The sequence below is a fragment of the Python bivittatus genome, unplaced genomic scaffold (assembly GCF_059951505.1).
Source record: "Python bivittatus isolate LINGU-HERP-01145 unplaced genomic scaffold, Pbiv_v1 ctg000020_np1212, whole genome shotgun sequence".
Classification (NCBI taxonomy): Eukaryota; Metazoa; Chordata; class Lepidosauria; order Squamata; family Pythonidae; genus Python; species Python bivittatus.
Genome location: NW_028277030.1, coordinates 116,014,695 through 116,041,515, shown reverse-complemented (window position 1 = coordinate 116,041,515; position 26,821 = coordinate 116,014,695). Strand labels below are relative to the sequence as shown.

The 26,821-nt window shown below is 39.3% G+C and overlaps 1 protein-coding gene across 1 annotated transcript in view; it reads right to left on the bottom strand.

Annotated features, from left to right (window-relative positions):
- MTA3 (metastasis associated 1 family member 3) overlaps positions 1 to 26,821 on the bottom strand; it is a 172,895-nt gene that overhangs the window by 94,171 nt on the left and 51,903 nt on the right. Inside the window, exons 5-6 of the mRNA XM_088147497.1 lie at positions 14,949 to 15,012; positions 12,701 to 12,818 (exon numbers count right to left, since the gene is read on the bottom strand). Coding sequence (XP_088003623.1) covers positions 12,701 to 12,818; positions 14,949 to 15,012 — 182 coding nt within the window. The remainder of the gene's footprint in view (positions 1 to 12,700; positions 12,819 to 14,948; positions 15,013 to 26,821) is intronic.

The following is a 26,821-nucleotide window of genomic DNA, read 5'->3' as shown; positions in this document are numbered from 1 at the left end:
GCATAACATTTTTCTGATAAAGTAAATTCAAATTTGCCAAACTTGAATCTAATGTAGCAACTTGCCTTGTTTTTTAAAATTCTTTTTGGCCTATGGACTCCACTAGTGGATAAAGTACTTTCTAGTATGCCTTCTACCACCTATATTCCAAATTCATAACCCTCCTAGATCCTTCAGGGGGTGGGGAGTGGTGTGGTATGATGGGTTGGAACTGGGAACTTGTCAACACATCTTTGCAGGAGGGGGTGATGTCTGCAGACTTGAAAGAGGCTGTCATAAGTCAAGAGGACCTCCCTGTATCTAGCCATGTTGGACAACTATCAACCTGTCTCCAATTCTTTTCCTGGGGAAGGCTGTTGAGAGGATGGTAAGGAGTCAACTTCAGAGCACTCTAGAAGAAGCAGATTATCTAGACACTTTCCGGTCTGGAATCAGGCCTATACATGGGACTGAAATGGCACTGGTTGCACTGGGGATGACTTCTGTTGAGACCTGGAGAGGGGAGAGCACTCCTTGTGGTCTTAACAGAATTCTCATCAGCTATCAATACTTGAATCATGGACTGCCTGTGAGCACTGAAGATTGGAGGTGCTGTTTTGCAGTAGTTCAGTTCCTTCTTTAGCAGGCAGTTCCAGTCTGTGATGATGAGGAAAGAGAAGTTGGCTGAATGGCCATCAACATGTAGTACACACACTTCAATTCTTCCCCCTATTTTTTAATATTTATATGAAGTTGCAGGGAGAGGTCATCCTTCGGTTCAGGGTGTGCTATCATCAGTATCTGAAGACGTCTAATTGTACATCATCCTCCTGGGCTGGGGGATGTTGTAGAGGTCTTTTCTCAATGCCTGGAGTCTGAGAGAGTCTCCATAACAAGACGGAGTTACTGTTGATTTCTCACAATTCTCAGTCTGCCTCAGAGTTGTCTCTTGAGAGGGAGGCACTACTCCTGAGAGAGGTCCAAAACCTGAGTGTCCTCCTATTGCTTGAATGGCAGGTGGAGCCAATGACCAGGAGGGTTGTTGTCCAGCTTTGGCTGGTGCACCAGTTCTAGGGCATGAGGATCTTGCTATAATCACTACCTGCCAAAACTACTGCAGTGGGCTCTACATGAGGCTCCTTTTGTAGACAACATGAAAACACAATGTGGTGGCCTGATTCCTGGCAGGTGGTATCTGTCAGGAACATAGAACACTTTTGATGTGTGCCCTACACTGGCCATCTATAGGTTAGGGTTAGGGTTAGGGTTAGAGCCAGTTTGGTGTAGTGGTTAAGGCATCAGGCTAGAAACTGGGACACTCTGAGTTCTACCCCTGCCTTAGGTACAAAGCCAGCTGGGTGACCTTGGACCAGTCATTCTCTCTCAGTCCTAGGAAGGAGACAATAGCAAACCACTTCTGAAATCTTGCCAAGAAAACTGCAGGGACTTGTCCAGGTAGTTGCCAGGAGTCAACACTGACTTGAAGACACGCACACACACACGTTGCTAGGTACCTAGGTACTTACAGGATTGCCTCTTCCAACTGGAATCTACCTGTTATGCTCTTCCTGGAAAAGCTATTAATTATTCTCTACTGTCATGAAGTGATGGGACCTGAGCCAGAAAGCACTGCTTTTCCCTTGTAGCACCAAGCCCTGTGGAATGGCTTCCTCCCAGAAATCAGATTTGTTCCTTCCTTAATGGAGTTGCAGAAAATGTTAAAGACTGAATTTTTCTGGAGGGTATTTTATGTGTAATTTGTCACGATCATTCTCACTATTTTATTTCTGTTTAAGTTTCGATTTTTATGCATTCATGTCAAATTGTTATTGGATTTTTTTATTATATTTTAATGTTTTATACATAATAATGTTATTATTGTAGACTGTCAGCAGTCTGTGATTGATTCAGCAGGGAATAAATGTGATAGATAGATAGATAGATAGATAGATAGATAGATAGATAGATAGATAGATAGACAGACAGACAGACAGACAGACAGACAGACAGACAAATAAAATACTTTGTTCTGTTTCAGAAGCTCATATTTAAGGATGGTGGGGTTTTGTTGTTATTGCTCTTATTAAAATGAATAAGCACAACCATATCTTCTTCATCTTTATCTTAAAATGCTCTAATTCTTGCATCACTGAATCATTTTTTGTAAGTTTCAATGAAGACTAAAAACCTAATCTTGTTCCTTGCAAATACCAACAGAAAAAGTTCCCACAAGCACAAATGGGAACTTTTTCCAATCACATCCTGTGTGTGTGTGTGTGTGTGTGTGTGTGTGTGTGTTTTCCCAGGATTGTAGTAATAATCAAATTTCCATTATGCTGATTTTAATTTTAAAAAACAAAACCAATTCTAAGTTTTCTACAATGTCACTTATAATTAGGGCCTAAAATTCCAAATCAGTTACATCAGAGAAACAATTGAAAATTATTTTCACAACATTCCATAATCAACCCCAGTCTTAAAAGCAGCATTTCACCAGAGTGTACACACACATACATTACACACATACATACCCCTTGATGTTCTAAGTTATTTAGAAAAAGTACAGTAAGTTGATTACAAAATTTGAAAATCCTGCAAACATAAATTCCTTCATACAGCTTTCACATTATTTCTTGATGCACTAAAGCTAATTTCATAAGGCATGAGGTGGCCAATCTGTGCCCTAAGGGCTGCAAGTAGTCACAAATTCCTTTTGTTAATATATCTTAGAACTCTGGTTACATTATACATTTTCAGAGATGTGGCTGTTGAAATTAATGCAGTTTCTCACTATTCTGAAATAGGAAACACACAAAAACTATAGCATAATCCTCTAAATAAACTTAACACACACACATACATATGTGTGTGTAATGTAATATAATATAATATAATATAATATAATATAATATAATATAATATAATATAATATAATATAATATAATATAATATAATATAATACTCCATGAGTGAAAGAAAAACAAAACAACAACTGGAAATCCTCACAAGCAACAACACTGCTCACTACAACCCTCATCTCTCAGACATACTAAAAAGTAACCTTCACCAACCAGAAAGTTTTCTAGCCCTGCAGCAGCTCCAAATGGTAAGTTTACACTAGCATTAGTGATACAGTGGACTGCTATAATGGCTGCAATTTTGTCTCTTTCTAGTGGAACCTGTTGTTGGGTGAAGTGTTCAAAAAGGAGGCGTGTGTATCCTGACCAATCCAAGAGAGGCATTAAATTTTAGTGGGAAGAGATAAAATCCATAGCAATACCTGCCAATGATTATAATTTCAAGATCAAATTGCAAAAAAAAAGTTTTCTTCCTCTGTTCTGATTACTTTTATTTGCATCATAAGAACCACAAATAGATCTGTAGTATGAAATAATGAGAAAATGTTATTTCCATCTTTTCTAAATGGCATTCAAGCTTCCTTTTCCACAGCTCTTTATCCAAACAAATTTCCATTAGCAAGACATGGGTATAATGTATTTGTTTGTTCATTTATTTATTTATTTACTTATTAAACCTACTTCTATGCTGCCACAATTAAAATGACTCTTGGAAGCTCACAATTCTTCAGGCTTTGCCATAGTGGACCTAAATGGTAAGGTAAAATGAAGCAAGTACTAGAGTACCAGAATAACAGGAAAAGCCATGTGGGTTGTGGAACTGAGCTCTCTATTTCTCCCACTTCAGCTCTGAAGGGAAAATGTTTTGAAACTGAGTTGATGGAGAGGAGGATCTTCCTTGCAATTATTGACTTATTTGTTCAATTTGTATAGCCACTCGTCTCACATATGTGATTCTGGGCAGCTCACAGAGTTTTAAAAAAATACAAAAAATAAATACAAATAAATAACCAAAACAGTAACAACAAAAACCATTAAAACACATTAAAGCATAATCTGCAGGAAAGTGCAATCTATTTTATAAACAATGTAACCATTCTGCAGGCTCCACGCCACCACTGGATCCCCAGGCATGATGGTAAAGCCAGGTCTTCAGGGCCTTCCGGAAGGGGCCAATCTTATCTCAGGAGGGGATGATGTTTCAAAGGGCACAAAAAGGCAGAAAAGGTCCTGTCAAATGACGCTCCTTAGTTGGTGGGACCCATGCCTCTTCTGCCGGACCTGACTGGATGGGTAGATGTAATTGAGAAGAACCAGTTCCTCAAATAACCTGGCCCCATGACACATAGGGCTTTATAGGTCATTACCAGCACCTTGAATTGAACCCGAAAGCAAAATGTCAACCAATGCAGCTCACAGAGCAGAGGTGTAAGATGTACTGATCTTGGAGCTCACATAACTGCCCGCATTGCTGCACTTTGCACCAATTGAAGCTTCCAGATGCTTATCAAGGGCAGCCCCATGTAAAGTGCTTAAAGTAATCCATATCGGAGGTGACCAGGGCATGAGTGACTGAGACTACAGCCTCCTGATCCCGGAACAGGCACAACTGGTGCACAACCTGAAGTTGTGCAAGGACAGTCTGCTACCTGCTCATTGAACAGGATTCATAAGGCCAGAGTCTGTTGGGAGCAGTGCCACCCCATCCAGCACCAAAGATGGTAAGTTCCCAGATCCTGAAGTCCACAAAGCCACTCAGTCTTGCCAGGGTTGAGCCTGTTGTTGAGCCTGTTGTTCCCCATCCAAACCTCCACCACCTCCAGGCACCAAGACAGGTCAACAGCATCACTTAATTCACCAGAGGTGAATCAATCACAGGTGAGGGTACCCTTGTTACAGGGTGACCTGGTATTTGGCAGCAGCATCCAAAAGCCAGGCCTCTGAGAGTCTGCTGACCAGGAAATGGGGAGGAGCTCAGGGGGCTAGAATGCAAAACTGAAACAAGACACCAGGATCGTGTTCCCCAAGATTGGCCTGCCCCCTGACTCCCACCATGCCCCCTCATAATCATCACCACTGAGATGTTCTGACCTGCCCCAAGCTCTCCGGAGACCCTAACGCCACCCAACCCATACTTACCAGTTCCCAAGACAGGGGATCCCCACCCCACCCCACCCCATCACAATCCAAACCACCACACCAAGTGAGACTAACTGGGATCCTCAAGGTACTTCAGCCCTCACTCTCAGTGCCACGAGAACCCCAAGAAACCACCTCACAGCTCACCCATTGCCCAGCACCCCTACCAAGTCACTCTCATTGGCTGGTTGGGTACTCATCTCCTATCCACTACATGGCTCTCCTTTCCTCTCCTTTCCCCCGGCTCTCATCTGCTACTCCTTTCCTCTACTTTCCCCTGGCTCTCATCCAGAGGGAGGGCAGCCATAACCTTATACAAAGAGTGAATTACCCACCACACACTCAACAACTCTTCCAACAGTTATGAGCCACCCAGTTGATAAAATCCATAAGGCAGCGTCAAGGCTGAACACAAAATGATCACTGTGCTGTCCTTTTCTGGTGCAGGGTGGAGAAGAAGAGGGAGGGATGCACAGCAGGCTCCAGGCACAAGCCCTCCACTGCCACTAACCTCCCACAGTTCTGCCACCAAAGGTATCAAGTAATCGATCCCCCCAAAAGAGGAACTGGAACAGTCTTCCCCCCCCTCCACAAAAAACCGTGACAAAGCCCCTCGCCAAAGAGACCACATGAAGTACCACGCTGCACTGCTGGCAGTCCTTAGTGCAGTACAACCAAGTATCAGGCCACCATCATCCAGTAGCCCAGATGGATGAGTGCTGCCGCTGTCACCTCCAAACTTCTGGTTGCTGCCATCCAGCCACATCCCTCCACCGCCACCAAGGCACCCAATGCTGTATCTCTAGAGCTGCCAGACAGTTTGTCGGCAATGCCACCAGAAAAATATCAGCAAAGTGCCAGTAATCAGAGTCTGGTAAGCTTCCAGGGCAGCCCCAACATAGCTCCCACCTTTGATGGCAAGCTGCTCTCTCCTTCCATACCAATAACCCAAGCAGGTGTCTGAGCCATTCCAGTCTAGCTGGTAGAACCCAGTAGAACCCATGTAGGTTCCAACACCACCAACGTATCTAACCATCTCCAACATGCAAATCCAGTTGAAATGTGAGCCTGCACTAAAATGCATCCGCTCTCACTGCCATCTGGTTTCCTGTTGTCAGTGTTGTGCAGATGATGTCTGGTGTTTCCAAATTGGGAATCATCCTGGAAACAGACACATTATGTCTGCTTCAGCCCTGCTTGTCCTAGCTCTAAAGACCATCCCACTGCTGTTCAACAAACGAAGTTATTTCTAAATGTCATCATTCAAAGAGACAATGTATGAGATACACTCTATTTCAATGGGAAGTGACTAGGGGTGGTAGTCTGGGGATGGGGCTGTAGGTCTTTCATATGTTTCAAAGGCAATTGCCAGATTGTCTTTAGATATCAAAGTTGCCAGTTAAATGTGTTGTGAATATTTATTATATATGGGGAGAGGAAAGATCTATTTCACTTGAGTCTGAGCTTGAGATTACAGTAGCGGGTGGGGAACAGAAATTTCAACACTAGCAGGCCAATAATTCATAACAAGAAAAGGGATACAGAAGTTTAAGAACTATTTCCCCTTTTGGTTGCCCTGCCTATTCTCAAGTTTTGGGGATCAGCTTGCCAAAGAACTTGATCTTACACCTCCACAATACCAAAAATAAAGCTGAGATTACTCATGATTTGATCATAGATGATGGGATAATCTGGCTTACATAAAAGTTCAGAACAATCATGACAATCATTGGGCTATCTTTATCACAGGCCAGTCACACATGCAATTCTTTCTGTTGTTTGGGAGTATTACACAGCTGGGGATCCTTCAGGTTTTGTGAGAACCATGAAGTGAAACCATTCAAGAGTTTATGGAAATAGAGCAATATTTAAGCTGGAGTAATTAATCAATCAAGACTGGATTCATAGTTGCAGTGGTAGAGGGTTTATCAGAGTGCCCCAAAAGACTATTAAATCCAGCTGGATTTCAAGAGGCCTTGGAAGGATTGTGGTCAGCTCCATCACTGGTTCTACTGATACCCTTTTTGGCAAATGAAATATGAAATTTTCTAGAGCAGTCAACACAATTGGCTGCTAAGTCCTTCAAATGCAATGCAGGAGCTTAATTGGCAAGGTAACCAGCTAATGTGTAGGTGGAAGAAGTTGTGACTTAAATCTGATAAGGCACAGCATCCATCCCATTTGAGATCTTATGCTGTGATGATACATATATTTAAAAAGCATCATTTTTTTGTACATACTTAGTTCCCAAACCTGATGAATTGTTTTTGTCATGAAAGGGCTGACTCGTATCCCCATAACATCCTCCCAGAGTTTGATTATGGAATCTTCATTGACTTGCAGTTATCCTTTTAATGATTTTTGCAGATAACCTCTCTTGCATTCAAGTCAGTCTGCAAAGCATCAACTATGGGACCTCAACAGGGCATCAACCAAGACCTGGTAATGCCTTGTGTATGATTAGATTTGATTAGTTTTATTTGTGACACTCAAGGACATGGACAAACTGTTGGGAGCTGTATTTCTATCCCTTAGTCTCTTGACCAATATGGCCTGTAACACATAACCAAGAAGTTATTAGTAATAATGTTTGTTAATATCACAAATATTTATATGAGGGAGGGCAGGAAGTCTCCTTTAATCTCTTCTTAAGAAGCTTGTATTGGATTCCTTGGAGATAGGCAATTATAGGCTGGTTTCTATCCTCCCATGGTTAGGTAAGATGATAAATGAACAGTTGCTCCTCTGCTCTAGACAATAATTTAGGAAACAGATTATCTTGGCCCATTTCAAACTGATAACTGAGTGGACTACAGGGCTGAGATTGTCTTATTCAGCCTGACAACATCATGTACTCAAGGTCAGGAGCTTGACAAAACCCTGGAGAAATTCCTGAAAAGAGTAATCAGCACTCCCTTTTGTGCCATCCCAGCCTGAGAATCTAACTTCAGATTCAAAAGATGAAGCTTCCATAAGTCTCTTCAGTATCTTATATTAAGATGGGAGGCAGCATCAGGCAGAGCTTGAATTAAAAGAAGTTAAAAGGATCTTTTGACCCTGTCAGCCTTCTGAAGTCCTCCATTGCCCAGGCTGTTCCTAGAACAAGAGCTCTTATCCTGGGAGTAATCCAGCTTATAGCTTCCTGTACTGCACTCTCCAAAGTCCTCACATTACTTTGTTTTGTCAGAGTTTAAACTCACTGCATTACTCCTTACCTGGCTTCTTTGAGGTGTTCAGCTACTTTTAGAGTAAGATATTATTTCTACATGAGAATCAATAGAAGAAAACTGAGTGCTGGTGTGTTCTTAGTCTCTCATGACTTTCAATACCATTCACCATGGCATCTTTCTGAATTGCCTGGGAGATCTATGAATAGGAGGCATTGCTCTTTGTTTCTTGCTCTCAGGTAGATTTTACATAGGATTGCCTGGAGATGGTTACTCCTTGAAGTAAGAGCTATTATATGATTTCCCTTAGGGCTTCATTCTATCTCCAAACCTTTGCAATGTTACATGAAACTGACAGAGGAGATTATCAGAAGACTTGGAGCTGGATGTTATTAGTATCCTGATGGCACTCCTACCAATTGCTATATTAAATCTTCAGGGAATAGTTTGGCTTGCATGAAAACCTGGATTCAGTAGATAATGAGTTTGAAAGAGGGACAATAAACTGAAGCTGAATACAAACAAGACAGACATATTTGCTGTAGGAGAAATGGTAGAACTTCTGTTCTGGGTAGGATTACATTCCTCCAGAAGAAACAGGTATCCTACTTAGGGAACTTCTGGATTCAGATCTTTATTTGTTCTCCCACATCTAGGCAACAGCCAGGAGCACTTGTTATCAGCTTCAGGTTGATATCCTAATGGTGCCCAATCTTGGATGAAAATGAACTAAAAGCACTGGTTCATGTGCTGGTAGCTTCTAAGGTTAGGGTTGATTACTGCAATGCACTCTGTGTGGAACTGCTTTTATAGTTAGTCCAGAAACTGCAGTCATCAGATTTCAATAGTCATATTGGTCTTTGGAAGCACTCAAACAAATCAGATACACTTACAGAAAAACACCACATTGGTTATTATTTTGGTTCCTGTAAAATATAAAGTGCAGGTCATTCCCTTTAAAACTTGGTTTAAACCTGGAATCACTTGATTCCAAGTTATTTGAAATTTTTATTTTTATTTTTTTATTTCTGGGCAGCCCACAACAACAATAAAAACCCTGAAATATAAAAACCGTAAAACCTTAAAACACAACCAAAACCTGGCACCTCAGTGATCCCCTTGGGATGCCCCAACAACCAACCCAAAACACCCTCCTCTATCTCAGCGTCTGGGTAAAAAGCCAGGTGATGGCCTTCTGGAAGGTTAAAAGGGTGGGAACCTGTGTGAGGTTTGCCCCGTTCGACAGAGAAACTCTCGTGACACGTGTGGTTCACAAAGAAGGTTTACTCATGCGTAACGTAGTAGTCACAAGCAAAGCCAGGACTGGCTTGGTACAATTGCATTACTTGTTATATTCCCCCCTTCCCGCGCTTTTTTCCCGCCTCGCAATCACGTTGCTGCTGCGGATTATCGGCCCCCCAATAATCCCCCTTGATTGTCCATGATGGCAGGTTCGGTCAGGGTCCATTGTCCTTGATTGCCAGTTCCCCTCCGGCTGGGTTGGTCCCTCCCCGTTACGTGCAAGCCCGAGGGTTCTGTGCTGCGTTGAGATCTTGTTTCGCTGCCTGCGGCCCCGTTCATTGTTGGCTCGCGCCGTTATCAGTTTATAGTTAAAAGCTTCCGCTGCGGTTTTCCTGTTTGGCTGGGCGCAGGTGGCTCGTTAACTAGCGGCGCTTTCAGTTCCTCTTTTCCCCGCTAGCTACCGCCGGTGGATTCCGTGTGGTCTGGCTGCGAGCTTCCCTGAAGCCCCGTGCTGACCGAACCTGACAACCTGCTGGTTAACTGGGGGAAGGTGTTCCATAAGGTAGGGGCAGCCATGGAAAAGGCATACTTCTGAGGTCCCACTTGATGGCAACATTTCATGGAAGGGACCTGGAGTGTGCCTACGCTATCTGATCTGGTAGAATGGGCAGATACTCTCAGGGAGATGCAGTCCCACAAATAACCTGGTCCTGTGCCACATAGGGCTTTAAAGGAGATAATCAGAGCCTTGAATTGCACTGGGAGCCAGTACCGCTCGTGCAACAGACGTATAACATGAGTGAACCTAGAAGTGCCCAGCACTGCGTGCATCACTACATTCTGGAACAGTTGTAGCTTCTGAGTGGGCAGCTTCATATAAAGTGCATTGCAGTAATCCAAACAGGAAGTGACTAAGGCATGAATGACTATGAGCAAGACCCCCCAGTCCAGGAAAGGGCACAACTGGTGCACAAGACAAATCTATGCAAAGCCCGCCCCCCCCCCCAGCTATAGCTGCCACCTGCTCATTGAGCAGGAACCACAAGTCCAGGAAGACCCCCAAATTGTGCACCAGCTCAGTCTGGGGAAGTACAACCCTATCCAGAGTAAAAAATGACATATCATCAGATTCTGCGGGGCTAAAACTTCAAAGCCACTCCGCCTTGCCAGGGTTGAGTCAAAGCCAGTTCCTCCCCATCCAGAGCTCACAGCCTCCAGGCACTCGATCAGCACTACAACAGCATCACCTGCCCAGCCAAGGGTGGAGATGTATAGCTGGGTTTTATATGATCCTCCTTGTTATCAAGATTCACTTTCAGTTGCTGTAAGTGCATCTAGCGGCAATTCAGAACTAAGCCTTCTCTGCAGCCAGACTTGGCCTCTAAAATGCACTAGCCATTGAATTGAGGAAACTGACCTCCTTCTTGGCATTTTAAAAAGCCTTAGAAAGACATTTTTAGAATTGGCTTTTAATTATTGATGGTTTAAACTTAATTTTAATGTTTAATTGTAATAGAAAAAATCAAGGTAGATAACAGGACATTTGGAATAAAGCAAAAAAGACAGAATTGGAAGTTGAATTATGTACAAATGATGAACATGTAATTGCCAAAATGTATAAACTCTTGCTGAAATTTGAAATGGAGGATGAACAAGTGAAAGAATGTATGATAAAATGGGCTAAAAATTTTGGGTATAACATATTGTTGGAACAGGGGAAAAACATGTGGTTGAAAGGATTGAAATTTACATTATACCTTAAAAGAGAATTTCTCTAAAATGATGTACCATTGGTATATGACTCCAGAGAAATTAGACAGAATGTATAAGGGTACTTCAAATTTATGTTGGAAATGTGGGTAACATGAAGGGTCATTTTATCATGCCTGGTGGACTTGTAAAAAAGCCAGACAATTTTGGGTTCAAAGACATACACTGATACAAAGAATTTTAAAAACTAAGATTCAACTGAAACCGGAACTTTTCTTGTTGGGATTAATGGAAAGACAACTACAAAAGAGCCATGGAAGACTGTCTTTATATATGATCACTGCTGCAAGACTACTATATGCACAAAAATGGAAAGACTCTGATATACCCACAATGCAGGAATGGTTGGTGAAGATGATGGAACTAGCAGAGATGGCAAAACTAACTTGTTTACTTAGAAAAAGATCAACTATTGCATTAGTGACTAGAAACCCCTTATGGACTGTTTGTTGAAAAAAGAAAAAAAATGAACTTGTCACTTATGGGTCTGATTATTAGAAAGGGTAGCTTATGGAAAAAGGAAATTATGATATAACTTTAGAGAGAGAGGGTAAAATATAAATGCATTTATAACTGCTGTCAAAAAGATAGGAAGCTGCTTCTTTATAATCTTTTCTTTCTTTCTTTTACCTTTCCTTCTTTCCTTTTCTATTCCTTTCTTTTTCTACTTTCTTATTCACTATTCTTCTTTATTTTCTTTGCTTCTTTACTAATGTTTGTATTGCTTTTATCCTGTTAAAAATTTTCAATAAAAATTATATTTAAAATGTTTAACTGTAATTTCTATTTTAATATTTTATCAACTATTTCATGATTTTATTTTAAATTCCTGTGAGACTACTAAGTGATATTAAAAAACGAAATAAATAAGGGTACTGCTGCTGCTATGCCATCCATCCAACTAGCCACAGACTGAATGGCTTTGCAAGAGTCCTAAGGTACGGGATGAGAAGCATGGAGGCCCAGGCTTCCTTCAGTCTCAGCCACGGAAGTCCCGCTGGATGATTTTAGGCCAGCTGCAGTCTCTTGGCTCAACCTATCTCAAAGGGTGGTTGTTGGGGGGAGTAATGGAGGAAGGAATGCTATGTATGCACTTTGGCTCCTGAATGAAAGGCAGGCTATACATTCAATAAATAAATAAATAAAGACAGAGACACCCTTGTACTGGTAAGCTAAGCCGTCAGTCAAAGTACTAGCTCCTTATAACATACTTTTTGGGGTTTATTTTATGGCTTTATTATACAAAAGAGTAAATAAAAGATTAAAAAGAACAAGAGAAAACCAAACAACCCAACACGCAAAGAAAAAAAAAGGAAAAGGGATATGATAAGAATAGTGTTTTTTAAAATCAATTTTTAAATCTGAATATTCAGAAACTGGGTGTTTAAACCGTTTAAAAGACATTTAACAACTTGCTTCCACTGACAGATAACAAAAAAATCACTGAGATCCACATATCCAGATTACTTACAAATTGGAAAATACAAAACTGCATCAATTACAATAAAAGCCGGCACTGAAAAATTACAAATCTAGCATGCTTACCTTCCGAAAGAATATCTGGTACATCTGCTTGATACCTCGGTCCAACTCTGATTTCTCCTTTGTCTGCCAGAAGTGTTTTCAATGATGGATCATATACCAGAGAATAAAAGAAAGTATCCTAGGAGGAGAACAGTGAACAAAAGTACTGTTATCTCAAAATAAATAAAACTAAGCAAGGAAAATCTACAGCCTTCCTTCTAGATGTGCTGAGTACAGATGCTTCAAAGTTAGACATAACCTTGTTGAAGCTGTTAGGCAGTGAAGTTGAGCAAATCTGGAGAGCCTCAGGGGTTGCTACCTCCTCCACTAAAAAAAGTTTGTTTTTCTAAAAATAATTCTTAAATAATCCTTGGGATATTGAACTTGAGTTATGGAAGTCTCTATGATGAAACTCTGAACAGCTGTTGCAAATCAGAGTAGACCAGGAGTAGGCAACCTGATGGCTTCCAGTGTTTTCAGCTATATCTAGAAATACCAGGTTGATTTCCCGGATACAGAGAACACCATAATAGCTAAAGCAATTGACTGACTTAGTACAGGGTAGCTTCCTGTTTTGTTTTATGCTTTACTAACCACATATAATTCCTGGAAGAATAAGTAAAGAGAAAGGCCCTGAACATACATTATTCTCATTAAGGAACACAGCATTTTGGCAATATTTAAATTATTAAGTTATGACTTACCTTTCCCATTAGGTTCAATTAGTCTATTTAAAGTACTGAGGGTGTATGAAGCATTTGAAAGAGGTGTTTTGCAAAATGTGCTCGCACGAAGAGCTTTAAGCATCTGGATGAGCTTGCAAAGGGCACAGGTGCTTTAATGCTTCAAAAGGTGGGGCTTCATTTGCACTAACATGCTTTGTGAAGCACCTCTTTTGAGGCTTCTTATAGCTCTACTAAAAATAACTGAGATTTAGCAGAATGTGTGAATGAACTCAGTATCTTGATCCAATCCAAAGTGGTACTAAATTTCAGATAGTTTAGAATCAACCACTTTCCCTTTTTCTTTAAATTATTAAGTGCTGAAGGAATAAATAAACGACTTAGAGAACAAGTTTTATGTAAAACTATTTTAGCAATATTTTTTACTACTGCAACAATACAGTGATATATATCCTACCCAGAAAGAAACTGCACTGAATACAGTGGGGCTCACTCCCACAAAAGTGACTATAGAATTATAGTCCTTTAATCTAATCCATTAATTAAAAGGCAGAGAACTCGATCTGCTAGCTTTGTTTTTTTGAATGGGACAGTATAGAAATTGGGGAGTGGTACAAGGTAGGTATACTTCCTCATACACCATAGGGCACGTAAATTGTGTATGGGAGGTATATACTTTGTTGAGGCTGTTAGGCACTGAAGTTGAGCAAATCTGGAGAGCCTCAGGGGTTGCTACCTATATACAAACCCCTCCACTAAAATGATGGTCAGTGCTCAGCAGTGTATTCATACTTATGGACAACAAAAATAGTTCTATTGAATCATATTCTCATCTCTTCCTACACATCTGCAACAATCAAAATATCAAATGTATCAATAGTAAGTTTGGCTTTCATACTCCAAGAAGCCATTTCAAATTTTACTATGAGAATTTGTGTAAAGAGCTAATTTGGAACAAACTTTAGAGAGCTAGATACTAATTTCTGAGTAGATGCTGAAAGGTGTGTACCATAAATGCTTATTATCCCTAAACTCTACTAGACTGAACTTAAATGCTTTGGTAATAATAATTAAAAGAAATATTTGCAACAGGTTTAGTAAACAATCTTTCTGGTGTAATACTGAGATTACTAGTTTGTTATGGTCATAAGGATCAGGCATACATTCTCATCTTGTTCTTTTTTAGAACGTTGAAAAGGAAAAATTCCTGCTCTTAACATCAATGTTCCCTCTTTGTCCATCCAGAGCTCTTTCATATTTAAATGTAACCCTACTGTTAATAAATGGCAACAGAAACAGACAAAAGTATTCGTTTAAGAGAGTCAGCATTTTGCATTCTGAGCTGCAAATTACTGGCTGAAAATCAAATGAATGACTTCAGTATTATTTCAATAAAGCATCAATAATTCAGGATGTTGAATTACCACACCACAAAACAATAAAACAAAATACCAAGCCATTTCACCTTCATAACAGCAATACACTATTAAACAAAATTACGGTTTGATTTTATAGCAATCTGTTACAAATGAAATACTCAATAACATGTAAATAAAAAGATATTGATAGGTGAACCCATTATATACCTCTTTAGCGAGATACGACAATACAGACTCCGTCTCATTCAGAAGTGCAACACTGCATTTTCCCCTACAGAAGCATAAAAAAAAAAAGGAAGTGTTTATGTCTAGCAATATCTTCTTGCAAAGTAAATGGCAACAAATCTGTCAACAAAGTTCATAGTGTGAAAAGTTCGGGTATATCTATTATTTTTACAAACATATGGGCTTAAGGAGAGCTCTACTGAATTGGCCCAAAGACTAACTTACTGTGGCTTCTATTCCCACAGTGGCTATCCAGATGCTGATAGGAAACTAACAAACAGGGCCTTAATGCAACAGCACTTTCCCCCCTGCATTATTGAATTCAGACAAACTTGCTTTTGATCAAGGAAATGATATTCACCCATCATGACCATTAAGTTGTAAGGATATTAAATGCATTACATTAAACGTTGGTTTAAATATAAGTGATTAATAAATGAAAAGAAAGAAGGAAGAAAAGAAGACATATGGTATTATTACAAATGCAAACAATATAAACTGTGAGCCCTTAAATGGTCCATGGAAGCTTTATCTATCTATCTATCTATCTATCTATCTATCTATCTATCTATCTATCTATCTATCTATCTATCTATCTATCTATCTATCAATCAATCAATCAATCCCCCTGTCTTGGATTAATTTTTTCAAATGACAGTGATCAGAGCCATTTTGAATAGGGCCAGATTACTGTACATCCCACAAGAGTCCTTGATTTTCAAAGTACATTGCTGATACAATCTATTACTTTATTTCTAAAATGTTGCTGCTTAAAGGTCCCTTTCCAGATGCTTGCTCTGTGGCATACAGTTTTCAAAATATGGCACTGAGTTTGACAATGATTCCAAAGCTAAAAAACTAGCGTCTTATATGCTTTGATGTGTAAGTTAAAAAAAAAAAGAGAGAGGCCTGCTGTGACATCTTGAAATTTTCAAGGGCTCCATAGGGGGAAAAGTACTCGGTCTGGCAGAAGGGGCATGTTGCAGACCCCACCAGTCAAGAAATTTTGACTGGTGGGATCTAGGAAGAGGTCCTTCTCTGCGGTGACCCCCGCTGTGTGGAACAACCTACCTCCCGAGGTGCGGTGTGCCCCCACTCTCATGGTCTTCAGGAAAGGGGTGAAATCCTGGCTTTGCCAGAAGGTCTGGGCGCTGGATGGGGGCTCACACCAGTGGAGGTAGCTTGTGGGGTAACTGACTTTGCCCCCCGTCATCTTGAATGTTTTTAGTATTTATGTATAGAGTTTGTTTTTACAGTTGATTTTTAATGGATTAATTAATTTTAATTATTTATGGGGCATTTTAATTGTTTATGTGTTTTTGATTTTTATTGTGAGCCACCCAGAGTCACCCATTGGGGGAGATGGGCGGTATACAAGTTTATAAATAAATAAATAAATAAATAAATAAATAAATAAATAAATAAATAAAGTGTTTTGAGAGCTGTTGATCTTTTTGTATAATTAGCTATTAATTTTTTTTACCAAAAATATATTAAAAAATAGTTCCCTATTGATTCTTGGTAAACATATCCTAAATATGCTTTCAAAACAGCCTGTGACAAGCTTATTAAAAATAAGCTTATTTTAAATTCCCTTCAGTAACAGGCAATCAAATGTTTGTGTTACTGCTGATGGGGTGGTAGCTACCACCTTATGCCAGCAGCGAAAGGTTAAAAAGGAAAAGTTTAGATTTGGAGGAGCTTAAAAAACACTAACCAAAAAGATGAATAAAACAATTCTTCACCTGAGAGAAGCAACAATATCTGGGCTATCTCTGGATGGCATTTTTTCCATAAGCCACTAAAAACTCTAGGTGTTTCCAAGCCACAGAGCAAATTGTACCTGTTTTCTGAACTAAGGGTTCCCTTCCAAGCCAATCATCACTGAGAAACAGCTATCTTAACGTGGCTGAGAAACAGCTGACCCAGATGATTTGATTTTTTTCTTGTCTCCTGCTACTGGGTGAAAGAAGTGAAAAACAGCTGTGCAATTTTGCCATTTTTTGTGTATTTACATGTATGCAAAATGTGTCCATTTAAAAGGGAAGTGTGTGCAGGTGGGTGTCAAAGCAGCACCAGAGAAAGAAATCCACATATAATTCTTAATATAACCAGTCTATCAAGCCAAACTTGCACCAAAATAAAGAGCAGTTCTTTGTTTTCACAAACTTAAACAGAATCTTTTGAACCTCAACCAAGAAAAATCTTCCTCAGTTCAGGACCTACTGCAAGTTGTCCATGAAGGTGACCAGGGTGATTATAGTCTGATATCTATGCTTGGATCCTGACTCCCATGGTCCAGATAATCCACTGCTTCCAGGATTCTCTATACAGTGGTACCTCGGGATACGAACGCCTCTACTAACGAACTTTTCGGGTTACGACCAGCTCCGGCCGCAAAAATTTTCCTCGATGTGCGAACTCCACCTCGGGGTACGGTCATTTTTCCGCCCTGACACGTGGTCCGTGGCCATTTTTCCACCCCTGACACGTGGTCCGCGGCCATTTTTCCGCCCGACACATGGTCCGCGGCCATTTTTCCGCCCCGCCGCGTGGTGCCTGGCCATTTTCCTGCCCTGCCGCGTGGCGCCCAGCCGTTTTCCCGCCACGTGGCGCCCGGCCATTTTCCCGCCCCGCCGCGCGGCGCCCGGCCGTTTTCCCGCCCCTGACGTGTGGTCCGCGGACGCCAGAACGGATTAACGGTAATTACATTGAACCTTATGGGAAAATTTGCTTCAGGGTGCAACCAAATTCGGAGGTCAGAACGGATTAGCCGGATTTACATTGAACCCTATGGGGAAATTTGCATCAGGTTACGACCAACTCGGGATATGCCCAGAGTCACGGAACGGATTAAGTTCGTATCCCGAGGTACCACTGTAATTGTCACCCCACTACTTTCTCCACAACTTTCCCTACAAAGGGAAGATTGGTTGTATGGTGATAGTTATCTAAAGTAGACCCTGGGTAGACCACTTGAGAAGGATGTCTCTTTCAAGGCTGCTGGCATTTCTCCCTCCCACAAGGAGGCACTGATTATTGCCTGAATTCACCTCCCTGCCCTCTCCCACAGGAAGACTAGGTGTCAAGTGTGCAAGTGGTGAAGCTAAGATCACAGAGGACTTCCTCAGATTCCACAGGCTCCAAAACATTCCAGGTAACATTGCATGGTGCTGCCTCTCAGTTCTCATTGGATCCTTCTACCTGGTTTCCAAGTCAGAGAACATGCAAGCTATTTTTTCTATGAAATAACTACCCAAACAATCACAATTTGCACTGAATTGGATTTTCCACTCCAGGACTTCCAAGAAGGGAAATCACCTTAAACAGTACAGCTGGCTGACATCCCACAGATGCAGTAAAGACAGAAGAATAGTTTGCTTCACTGTCCTTATCACCACAGAGTAGGCTTGAACATGAGTTCATATCCATATCTGACTGTCCTCATTCTTCATCTTCTGTCAGTGTCATTCCAGGAATCCCTTTATCTACATCAATTCCCAGAACTCCTAAGAAAACCAAGGAGCTGCCCAGAAACTGCTCTGGTTAACCCCAGAATCACAAGAAAGTGATCTGCCATAATAAGAGCTTGATGGAAATGTTCCTTAGCATCAAATCACATCTCATCTGCTCCAAGATGAAATTCAGATCTAATGTGTGGCTTGTCAAGTCTGTGATGACCTGGGACAAGGTAATGATTCTCATGCCAGCCATGAATTCTCAAGTTCTATTTGATCACAGAGAGGGGAAACTACAATCACCTAGATCAAGCAATCAGTGAATCCACAGCCATTCCTGAAATGAGATTGAATATCTTAGGAGAGAGAGCTACTACACAGCTGAAAGGACAGCTTGTTCCTCTGCCCTAACCTACAGTGACCATACATCCTTTATTATAAAGGACAGTCCTTTATTTCAGAAAACTCCTTTAGATTTATTTTTCAAAAACTAACTTTTGTCCTTTATTTTAGTCATTTAACTTTTACTGTACTAATGGTACCACTTAAGGCACAGTCTTCCACATTCAAGGGAAAAATATGGACATTGAATTGTCTTTTTAAAATAAATTTATATATACTGTTTGATTTTAGATATTATTCTTAGCATATGCATTTTTGCAAAGTTTTTCTTGCCCTTGAATTTTCCTTTGTAAAGCAAAGTTATAAACATAAACAATTACAATTTTTTATCCTTGTGAACTTCTTTCAGATTTGCTCCTTTTGAAGGTTTGTTCTTTATTTTTTCCAAGAAAAAATCATACCAAAACCTCATAAATACACCATCATGCCTATGGAGTAGTGCTCCTTGCAATTGCCGGTGTCTTCCATGATACAATTGAATATCATTTTCCCCATCTTGGGATTGAACTTGACGCACTACTCAAACCTAGGCAAACAGATCTCAGTAAGGGAGACTCCCCATTCCTTGTCTAGCCAGATTTCAACTGACAAGCACAAAACCTGCTCTCTCATCCCAAATTACAGTGGGGCAAAAAAGTATTTAGTCAGCCACCAATTGTGCAAGTTCTCCCACTTAAAAAGATGAGAGAGGCCTGTAATTTTCATCATAGGTATACCTCAACTATGAGAGACAAAATGGGGGGAAAAATCCAGAAAATCACATTGTCTGATTTTTAAAGAATTTATTTGCAAATCATGGTGGAAAATAAGTATTTGGTCACTTACAAACAAGCAAGATGTCCGGCTCTCACAGACCTGTAACTACTTCTTTAAGAGGCTCCTCTGTCCTCCACTCGTTACCTGTAGTAATGGCACCTGTTTGACCTTGTTATCAATATAAAAGAAACCTGTCCACAATCTCAAACAGTCACACTCCAAACTCCACTTTGGCCAAGACCAAAGAGCTGTTGAACGACACCAGAAACAAAATTGTAGACCTGCACCAGGCTGGGAAGACTGAATCTGCAATAGGCAAGCAGCTTGGTGTGAAGAAATCAACTGTGGGAGCAATAATTAGAAAATGGAAGAGATACAAGACCACTGATAATCTCCCTCGATCTGGGGCTCCATGCAAGATCTCACCCCGTGGGGTCAAAATGATCACAAGAATGGTGAGCAAAAATCCCAGAACCACATGGGGGGACCTAGTGAATGACCTGCAGAGAGCTGGGACCAAAGTAACAAAGGCTACCATCAGTAACACACTACACTGCCAGGGACTCAAATCCTGCAGTGCCAGACGTGTCCCCCTGCTTAAGCCAGTACATGTCTGGGCCCGTCTGAAGTTTGCTAGAGAGCATTTGGATGATCCAGAAGAGGATTGGGAGAATGTCATATGGTCAGATGAAACCAAAGTAGAACGTTTTGGTCTAAACTCAACTCGTCGTGTTTGGAGGAGAGAGAATGCTGAGTTGCATCCAAAGAACACCATACCTACTGTGAAGCATGGGGGTGGAAACATCATGCTTTGGGGCTCTTTTTCTGCAAAGGGACCAGGATGACTGATCCGTGTAAAGGAAAGAATGAATGGGGCCATGTAGCGTGAGATTTTGAGTGAACACCTCCTTCCATCAGCAAGGGCATTGAAGATGAAACGTGGCTGGGTCTTTCAGCATGACAATGATCTCAAACACACCGCCTGGCAACGAAGGAGTGGCTTCGTAAGAAGCATTTCAAGGTCCTGGAGTGGCCTAGCCAGTCTCCAGATCTCAACCCCATGGAAAACCTTTGGAGGGAGTTGAAAGTCCGTGTTGCCCAGTGACAGCCCCAAAACATCACTGCTCTAGAGGAGATCTGCATGGAGGAATGGGCCAAAATACCAGCAACAGTGTGTGAAAACCTTGTGAAGACTTACAGAAAACGTTTGATCTCTGTCATTGCCAACAAAGGATATATAACAAAGTATTGAGATGAACTTTTGATATTGACCAAATACTTATTTTCCACCATGAGTTGCAAATAAATTCTTTAAAAATCAGACAATGTGATTTTCTGGATTTTTTTCCCCATTTTGTCTCTCATAGTTGAGGTATACCTATGATGAAAATTACAGGCCTCTCTCATCTTTTTAAGTGGGAGAACCTGCACAATTGGTGGCTGACTAAATACTTTTTTTCCCCACTGTACATCTTGGCCAAGGCTGAATTTTGCAGGGACCTGTCCAGACAGTACCAGGAGTCAACGCTGAGTTGAAGGCACCCACAAACAAGTTTGGATTTAATACAGAAAGATCTGTCTGTAATAAATCCATTCAAGACATCAGTCCCAGCCCACAACACTCAGCAAACCAAGTAACTGGCTCATGGGATGAGACTAGACAGCCTGAAGTAGAGATTGGCACTAAACTTTCAATCTTTCTTCCTTGGAATGGCTCTCACATCATTCTTCTGTCTGCCATCATTAATGCTATCCTCCTTTCCATCCCCATTCCCCCTTTCCATTTCCTTCAGCTATTAAGCTCACCACTTGCAATCACCCAGGCCTGCACAACACAATCACACAAACTCTCCAACATACAATGTAAAACTGGTACATAAAATGGAACCAATACATGAGAAATGTAAACATTTTTCACAAATCTACCTCACTCTACTTTCTTTGGGATTTGTGCCATTGAAACATTAGGCAGGACTGAAGCTTGCTTTCCCTTTGTGATAGATGCTTAGCCACCCTACAACAGCCTTCCTCAATTTGGACCACCTCCAGATACACAGACTACAGCTCCTTCTAATGCCAGCAATGTCCATGCTGCCAGGGGAATTCTGGGAGTTGAACTCCACACATCTACAGGATACCCAGGTTGGAGAAAACAGCAATACAAATTACAGTATGGAAAGTATGAACAACATGGACAGAGAAACAGGAAAGAAAAGATGAAAAGGGTAAATGTATACAAATGTTCTGATGAAGGAGGGGGTGACTTAGTATTTCCAGTAAGCTTCTAAGAGGGAAATATACTATCAAACTTAATTAAGAAGACTAATTTTGTTGCTCCTTGTGGAGAAAAATTGATATACATATAATGTTTAAATTTAAGTCCCGCTGAACATTTGGATATTGTTTTCCAAGATGTTGTTTTCTGGGATCTAGCATCAGGACTTTAACTAGATTGTTGAAACTGCAGTTAACAATACCATAAGGCAATTCCCCTAGTTTAAGGTATCATTCCTAGAGCTCTGAAATGATCAGCTTTAATAAAATACACCAAAAAGGTTTTTTTAATTAAAAAAAATAATTTTTGATTTTTGAAAGATGAGATCTTGCTTCAAAATGAATTTGGCATTGTCTACAATGATGGCATTGCTGACATTTCACTTAGAGCCATATTGTCCTATACAAGGTGTATAAAATTTAGCTTTAATAAAATCCATTTCATAACTTAATAAAAGCATGACTCTCTTTTTAAGTATTTAAGTGGAAGTTAAAGCACTTCTCTTAATGGGTTAGGAAATTTTAGAGAATCCAAGAACTGTTATGGCATTACATCAAAGGAACTGAACATTGAGGGTTAAAAAAAAAAAAATCTTTGCATGTAAGATTAACATTTCCAGAACAAAAACTGTTTTAGAGGCATGTTGAACTCTAGAACATCTAAAATGCACTATATCTCACTATACTTTACCACACCTTTCTATTTTTTCAAACTTGTCTCCACTTCTACCATCTCCCTATATAATCTCATATGTTTTGGTCTTCAAACATTTCTCTTTTTGAGGCTATAACAACTCTATAAAACCTTAACCTACTCAGTCTTTTCCTTTCCTTCATCTCAAATTAATGGTCTTTGATACATCAATTTTCACACACATACGTCTTGCTGCATCAAACAATGTAAGTAACATTTGCTACAAAACACCTGAGTCTCAGCCAACAATTTGGTATTATTAAAAAATACGCATGCATTTACACCCCCCAACCTCTAAATGACACAACAAGCATTCCTTAAAAATACACCCATCAAGACACAAAACAGTCAAGGGAACTTCACACATCTTTGTCTTACTCTTTGCTCAATGCTTAGGCATTTTGTAAGATTTTTATTTATTTTTTAATGTATACTTCATTTCCATCATACTCTTACTGCATTCAGCAGCCAACCTTGAAACTCTTTATTGAGCAAAACACTCCTTCATTCACATATTTTTGAAACTTTATCACATGCCTTCTCTAAATCAAAAAAATGTACAATAAACTTACTTTCTCACATTTATCACATACTTCTACCTGTTTAACAACAAAAATCTACATATATCCTGCCTGGCAAAAAGTAGATTAGAGTAGACTTTCCAGATTTTGCTTACTATCACCTGCCATATTGTTTCAATAGAAATGTTGTTAAACATTTTTCCAGGGAATCTTTACATTTCATATAATTGATTTAATACAAGAAAGAAAACAAAACTAAAAGTACAAAAAATATAAATAAATTGCAAATAAATAAGTACATACAGTTGTATATACATAAGAAACAATGCAGTCCAATTTTTTAAACATCAAATTAAATTTTGATGTTACAGAATCATATTGTCCTGTTCTTCCATTAAGTTGATAAAGAATCACTTCAAATACTAATAGTGCCTACATTTTGTCAAGCCAATCATCGATGTCTCTTTTACAAGTGTCTTTCCAAAAAGACACAATAAATCTTTTTTTGCAACAATCTAGGTGTAATAGATCCAAAGTTCCTCATACGGAGATAAATTCCAAATTTTAGGAATATAACTTAAAAATTAATTGACAACTTTAACAGATCCATATTAATGATACTGACATTATTCAATCAATATGGAATAGAAAGCAAATCATATGTGTTAAAATACCTTTAAATTTACTGCATCTCCAACCTAAAAATGTAGATTACAAACCCTTTTTAAACATCTACCAAGACGTCAAGGAACCCAAAAAAAGATTTTAATGGATTATTTTCATCTTAAAATCATAAAAAATATATAATTTTTTTTAGAAATGAAATACCATAGATTTGTTAGAACTGGATATTTCAATTATTTATTCCAAATTCCAAGTTATCAATATTTTATCTCTGTAGATTCTTCATCTGTTGATGTAACTAAATCACTGGTTTAGCCTATAAAAAATGTTTACGTAATATACTCAAACATGTAGAAGTTTCTGAGGTCATAAATACATCAAGCCCAGAATGGGAATATAACAAATATTTTAATTAAATATATTCTCATTCAATATTTACATATGTTATATTCTGTTTGTAACCTTTCAAAAGTCTTAAAGATGCAATCAGCGAGAAGCTAATCTAAGGTGTTAACCACATTTTCAGCTCAAATTTTCCAAAATAAAAGAAAAAGTTTATCTACCAACTTTAAATAAGAAATATCCAGAGAATCAATTTCTCATGTAAACAAGTCAGAATTAAATTGCTTTCCAATAATATCTAAATATGTCTTGCTGCCTTAGGGAGAGCACATCTAAATTTCAACTGTAATTAGATCCCAATACCTGCTAGTATTTCAAAGGATCTAAATAATATATCTCTAGTCCTGCCCATAATGGCACAATATTCAAATGCATTATCATTCCAAAAGAAACAAGAAATTAATAGGTATGCCCAATAATACAATTCAAATTCTGTAAAATTAAATCCACCTTCATATGGAAGTTGCAATTTAGAAAGAAAGAATCTTATAGCCCGAGCATTCCATGAAAATTGACTTAAACCATATTGGTTTATGTAAGTGGAATTTATATAGGTATCCCTCTTAAAATACATACTAGTCATGAAATTCATTTATATAACATTTAGTCCTCCCCAAAAAATTCATGGGCATTTTCAACCACCCATGAATATCATGTTACTGTCACACCCCATATAGCTGGCAAACCAAAGATTCAAAAAGCACAGAGATTTCAGAAGGCATATATAATGCTAGCCTGGAGTAAAAACATAATCTTGAAAACTGAGTAAATTCCACTCAGACTCATAGTGATTTAATTCAGATGAGTCTCTTTGAAGCCCTTCCTTCTATAGTTTTCACATCTGGTTGCATTACATCTTCCCACCTAACTAGCATTCCTCCCCTGCTTCCTTCCCCCAGTCTCAAATAGCTTTACAGTTTACCATGCCGACATTTACTAACTAAAATATTTTTCTGGTAATATTATTCGACTCTAGACAATAAACAAAACCTACTTTTTTTTGCTGCATTTCCACAAAATTTGCTGTCATTTGGTTGAGATGGTGGCTATAGAAATTAAATAAATAAATACATCAATGAAATTATTAATGGTAATTGGTAACATTCTTTATCACCAATTGGCAACACATTAGATTTGTTTCAATTTATTGTATATCCAGAAAATTTGCCATATTGTTGTGTAACATCCACAAAAACTGAGAGCATTAATAATTACCAATAAGACCTAAAATGTATTCAATATACAATAACAACTCACATTCCATTCCAGCCACTTTCACTATCTCTGTAAGCCAAAGGTTCCAAACCCAAATTAAATATATGAAGCAGTAAAGGACATCCTTGACAAGTTCCATGATACTTCTTAACTAATGGGGAGATAATCCCTTTTGTAATAATTTGAGCAGGAGGACTAAAATGATACATTTTAATCCAAGAAATAAGGGACATTCATTTATACTCATAATATGTTCCAAAAATTTAATATGTAAGTGTTAGAACAATATCTGGATTTCTGTGAGAAGAAAAATGGCAGGATATATAGTGTTCGGTCAAAGTGAACAGCATACACGTTTGAGCCAACATAACCCATCAGTGCATAGCTGATAATCAACTTAATATAATGTCATGCTAGAATGATCGGTTCATTTGCAAACATGACAAATAAAAGAAGTCATGCTAGAATGAACTGGAAGAAATTTCATTCCAGATCGGCATTATTGTATCAAAGATGGGCACAGCACCACTAGGAGAGCATAAGAAATTAGACCCAGCAATCAGTGGCCAAATTGCCCGTTCAAATAGATAAAAATAATTTGAAAGGCTGAGATCTGAAGATAATGTTCCTGAAGAGAACATTTCCCTTTTAAAACAACAGTAAAATTGTAAAAATGCCCAGTTTGGAATTAATTGAAAATTGCTAATCAGAGTTGTACACATTGTTCTGCTTAGCAATATAAGAGAGGAGAAAGAGGTCATTAATTCATTTTTTAAATTCAGCTCTTCATTCAACTTTGCCTCTAACAATATGTTCTAGCATCTTCCTATCAGCTTTCATTTCTACAGGTGGAGGGCACTACTGACCATTCACTGTTTTTACACCTGCACCGGTAAATGCCGTTATTAACTGTTATTTTAATAATTTTTGAGTAGGAGAATCAGGCACAAAATTCAGGATTGTTAATTCTGATTTTTCCTTTTATTTGTAACCTGTAACTGAACAATTATCAAGTCAAGCAACTATTATAAATAGAGTCATTATGTGCTGTTAACTGTGAAATCCTCGAGCAGAGATATTATACAGGCAGTCCCCAGGTTAAAAACGAGCTCCATTCCTATCTTTAACTTGAATTTGTATGTAAGTTGGAACTCGTACTTACAAACAGGCTGCCTATTACTAAAAAGAATAGGCCGACAGTGTTCTCCTTCCTCAAGCCGCTGAACTGCTGAAGCTCAGCAATGTTTTCATGAACCATTGAAAGCTGCTGAAAGCAGGCTGTATATTGAAAATGCGCAGCTTCAGTGGTTCATGAAAACACTGCATGGCTTCAGTAGTTCATCAGCTTGAGGAAGGAGAACACTGTCCGCCATTTTTAGTAATAGGCAGCCCATTCGTAAGTATGAGTTGTCCATAAGTTGGACATTCTTAACCTGGGGATTGCCTGCATTATGTTGTTGCAGTCAAGAGGCCAACAATTTCCATTTTCCCCATGTTTGTTTGTTTATT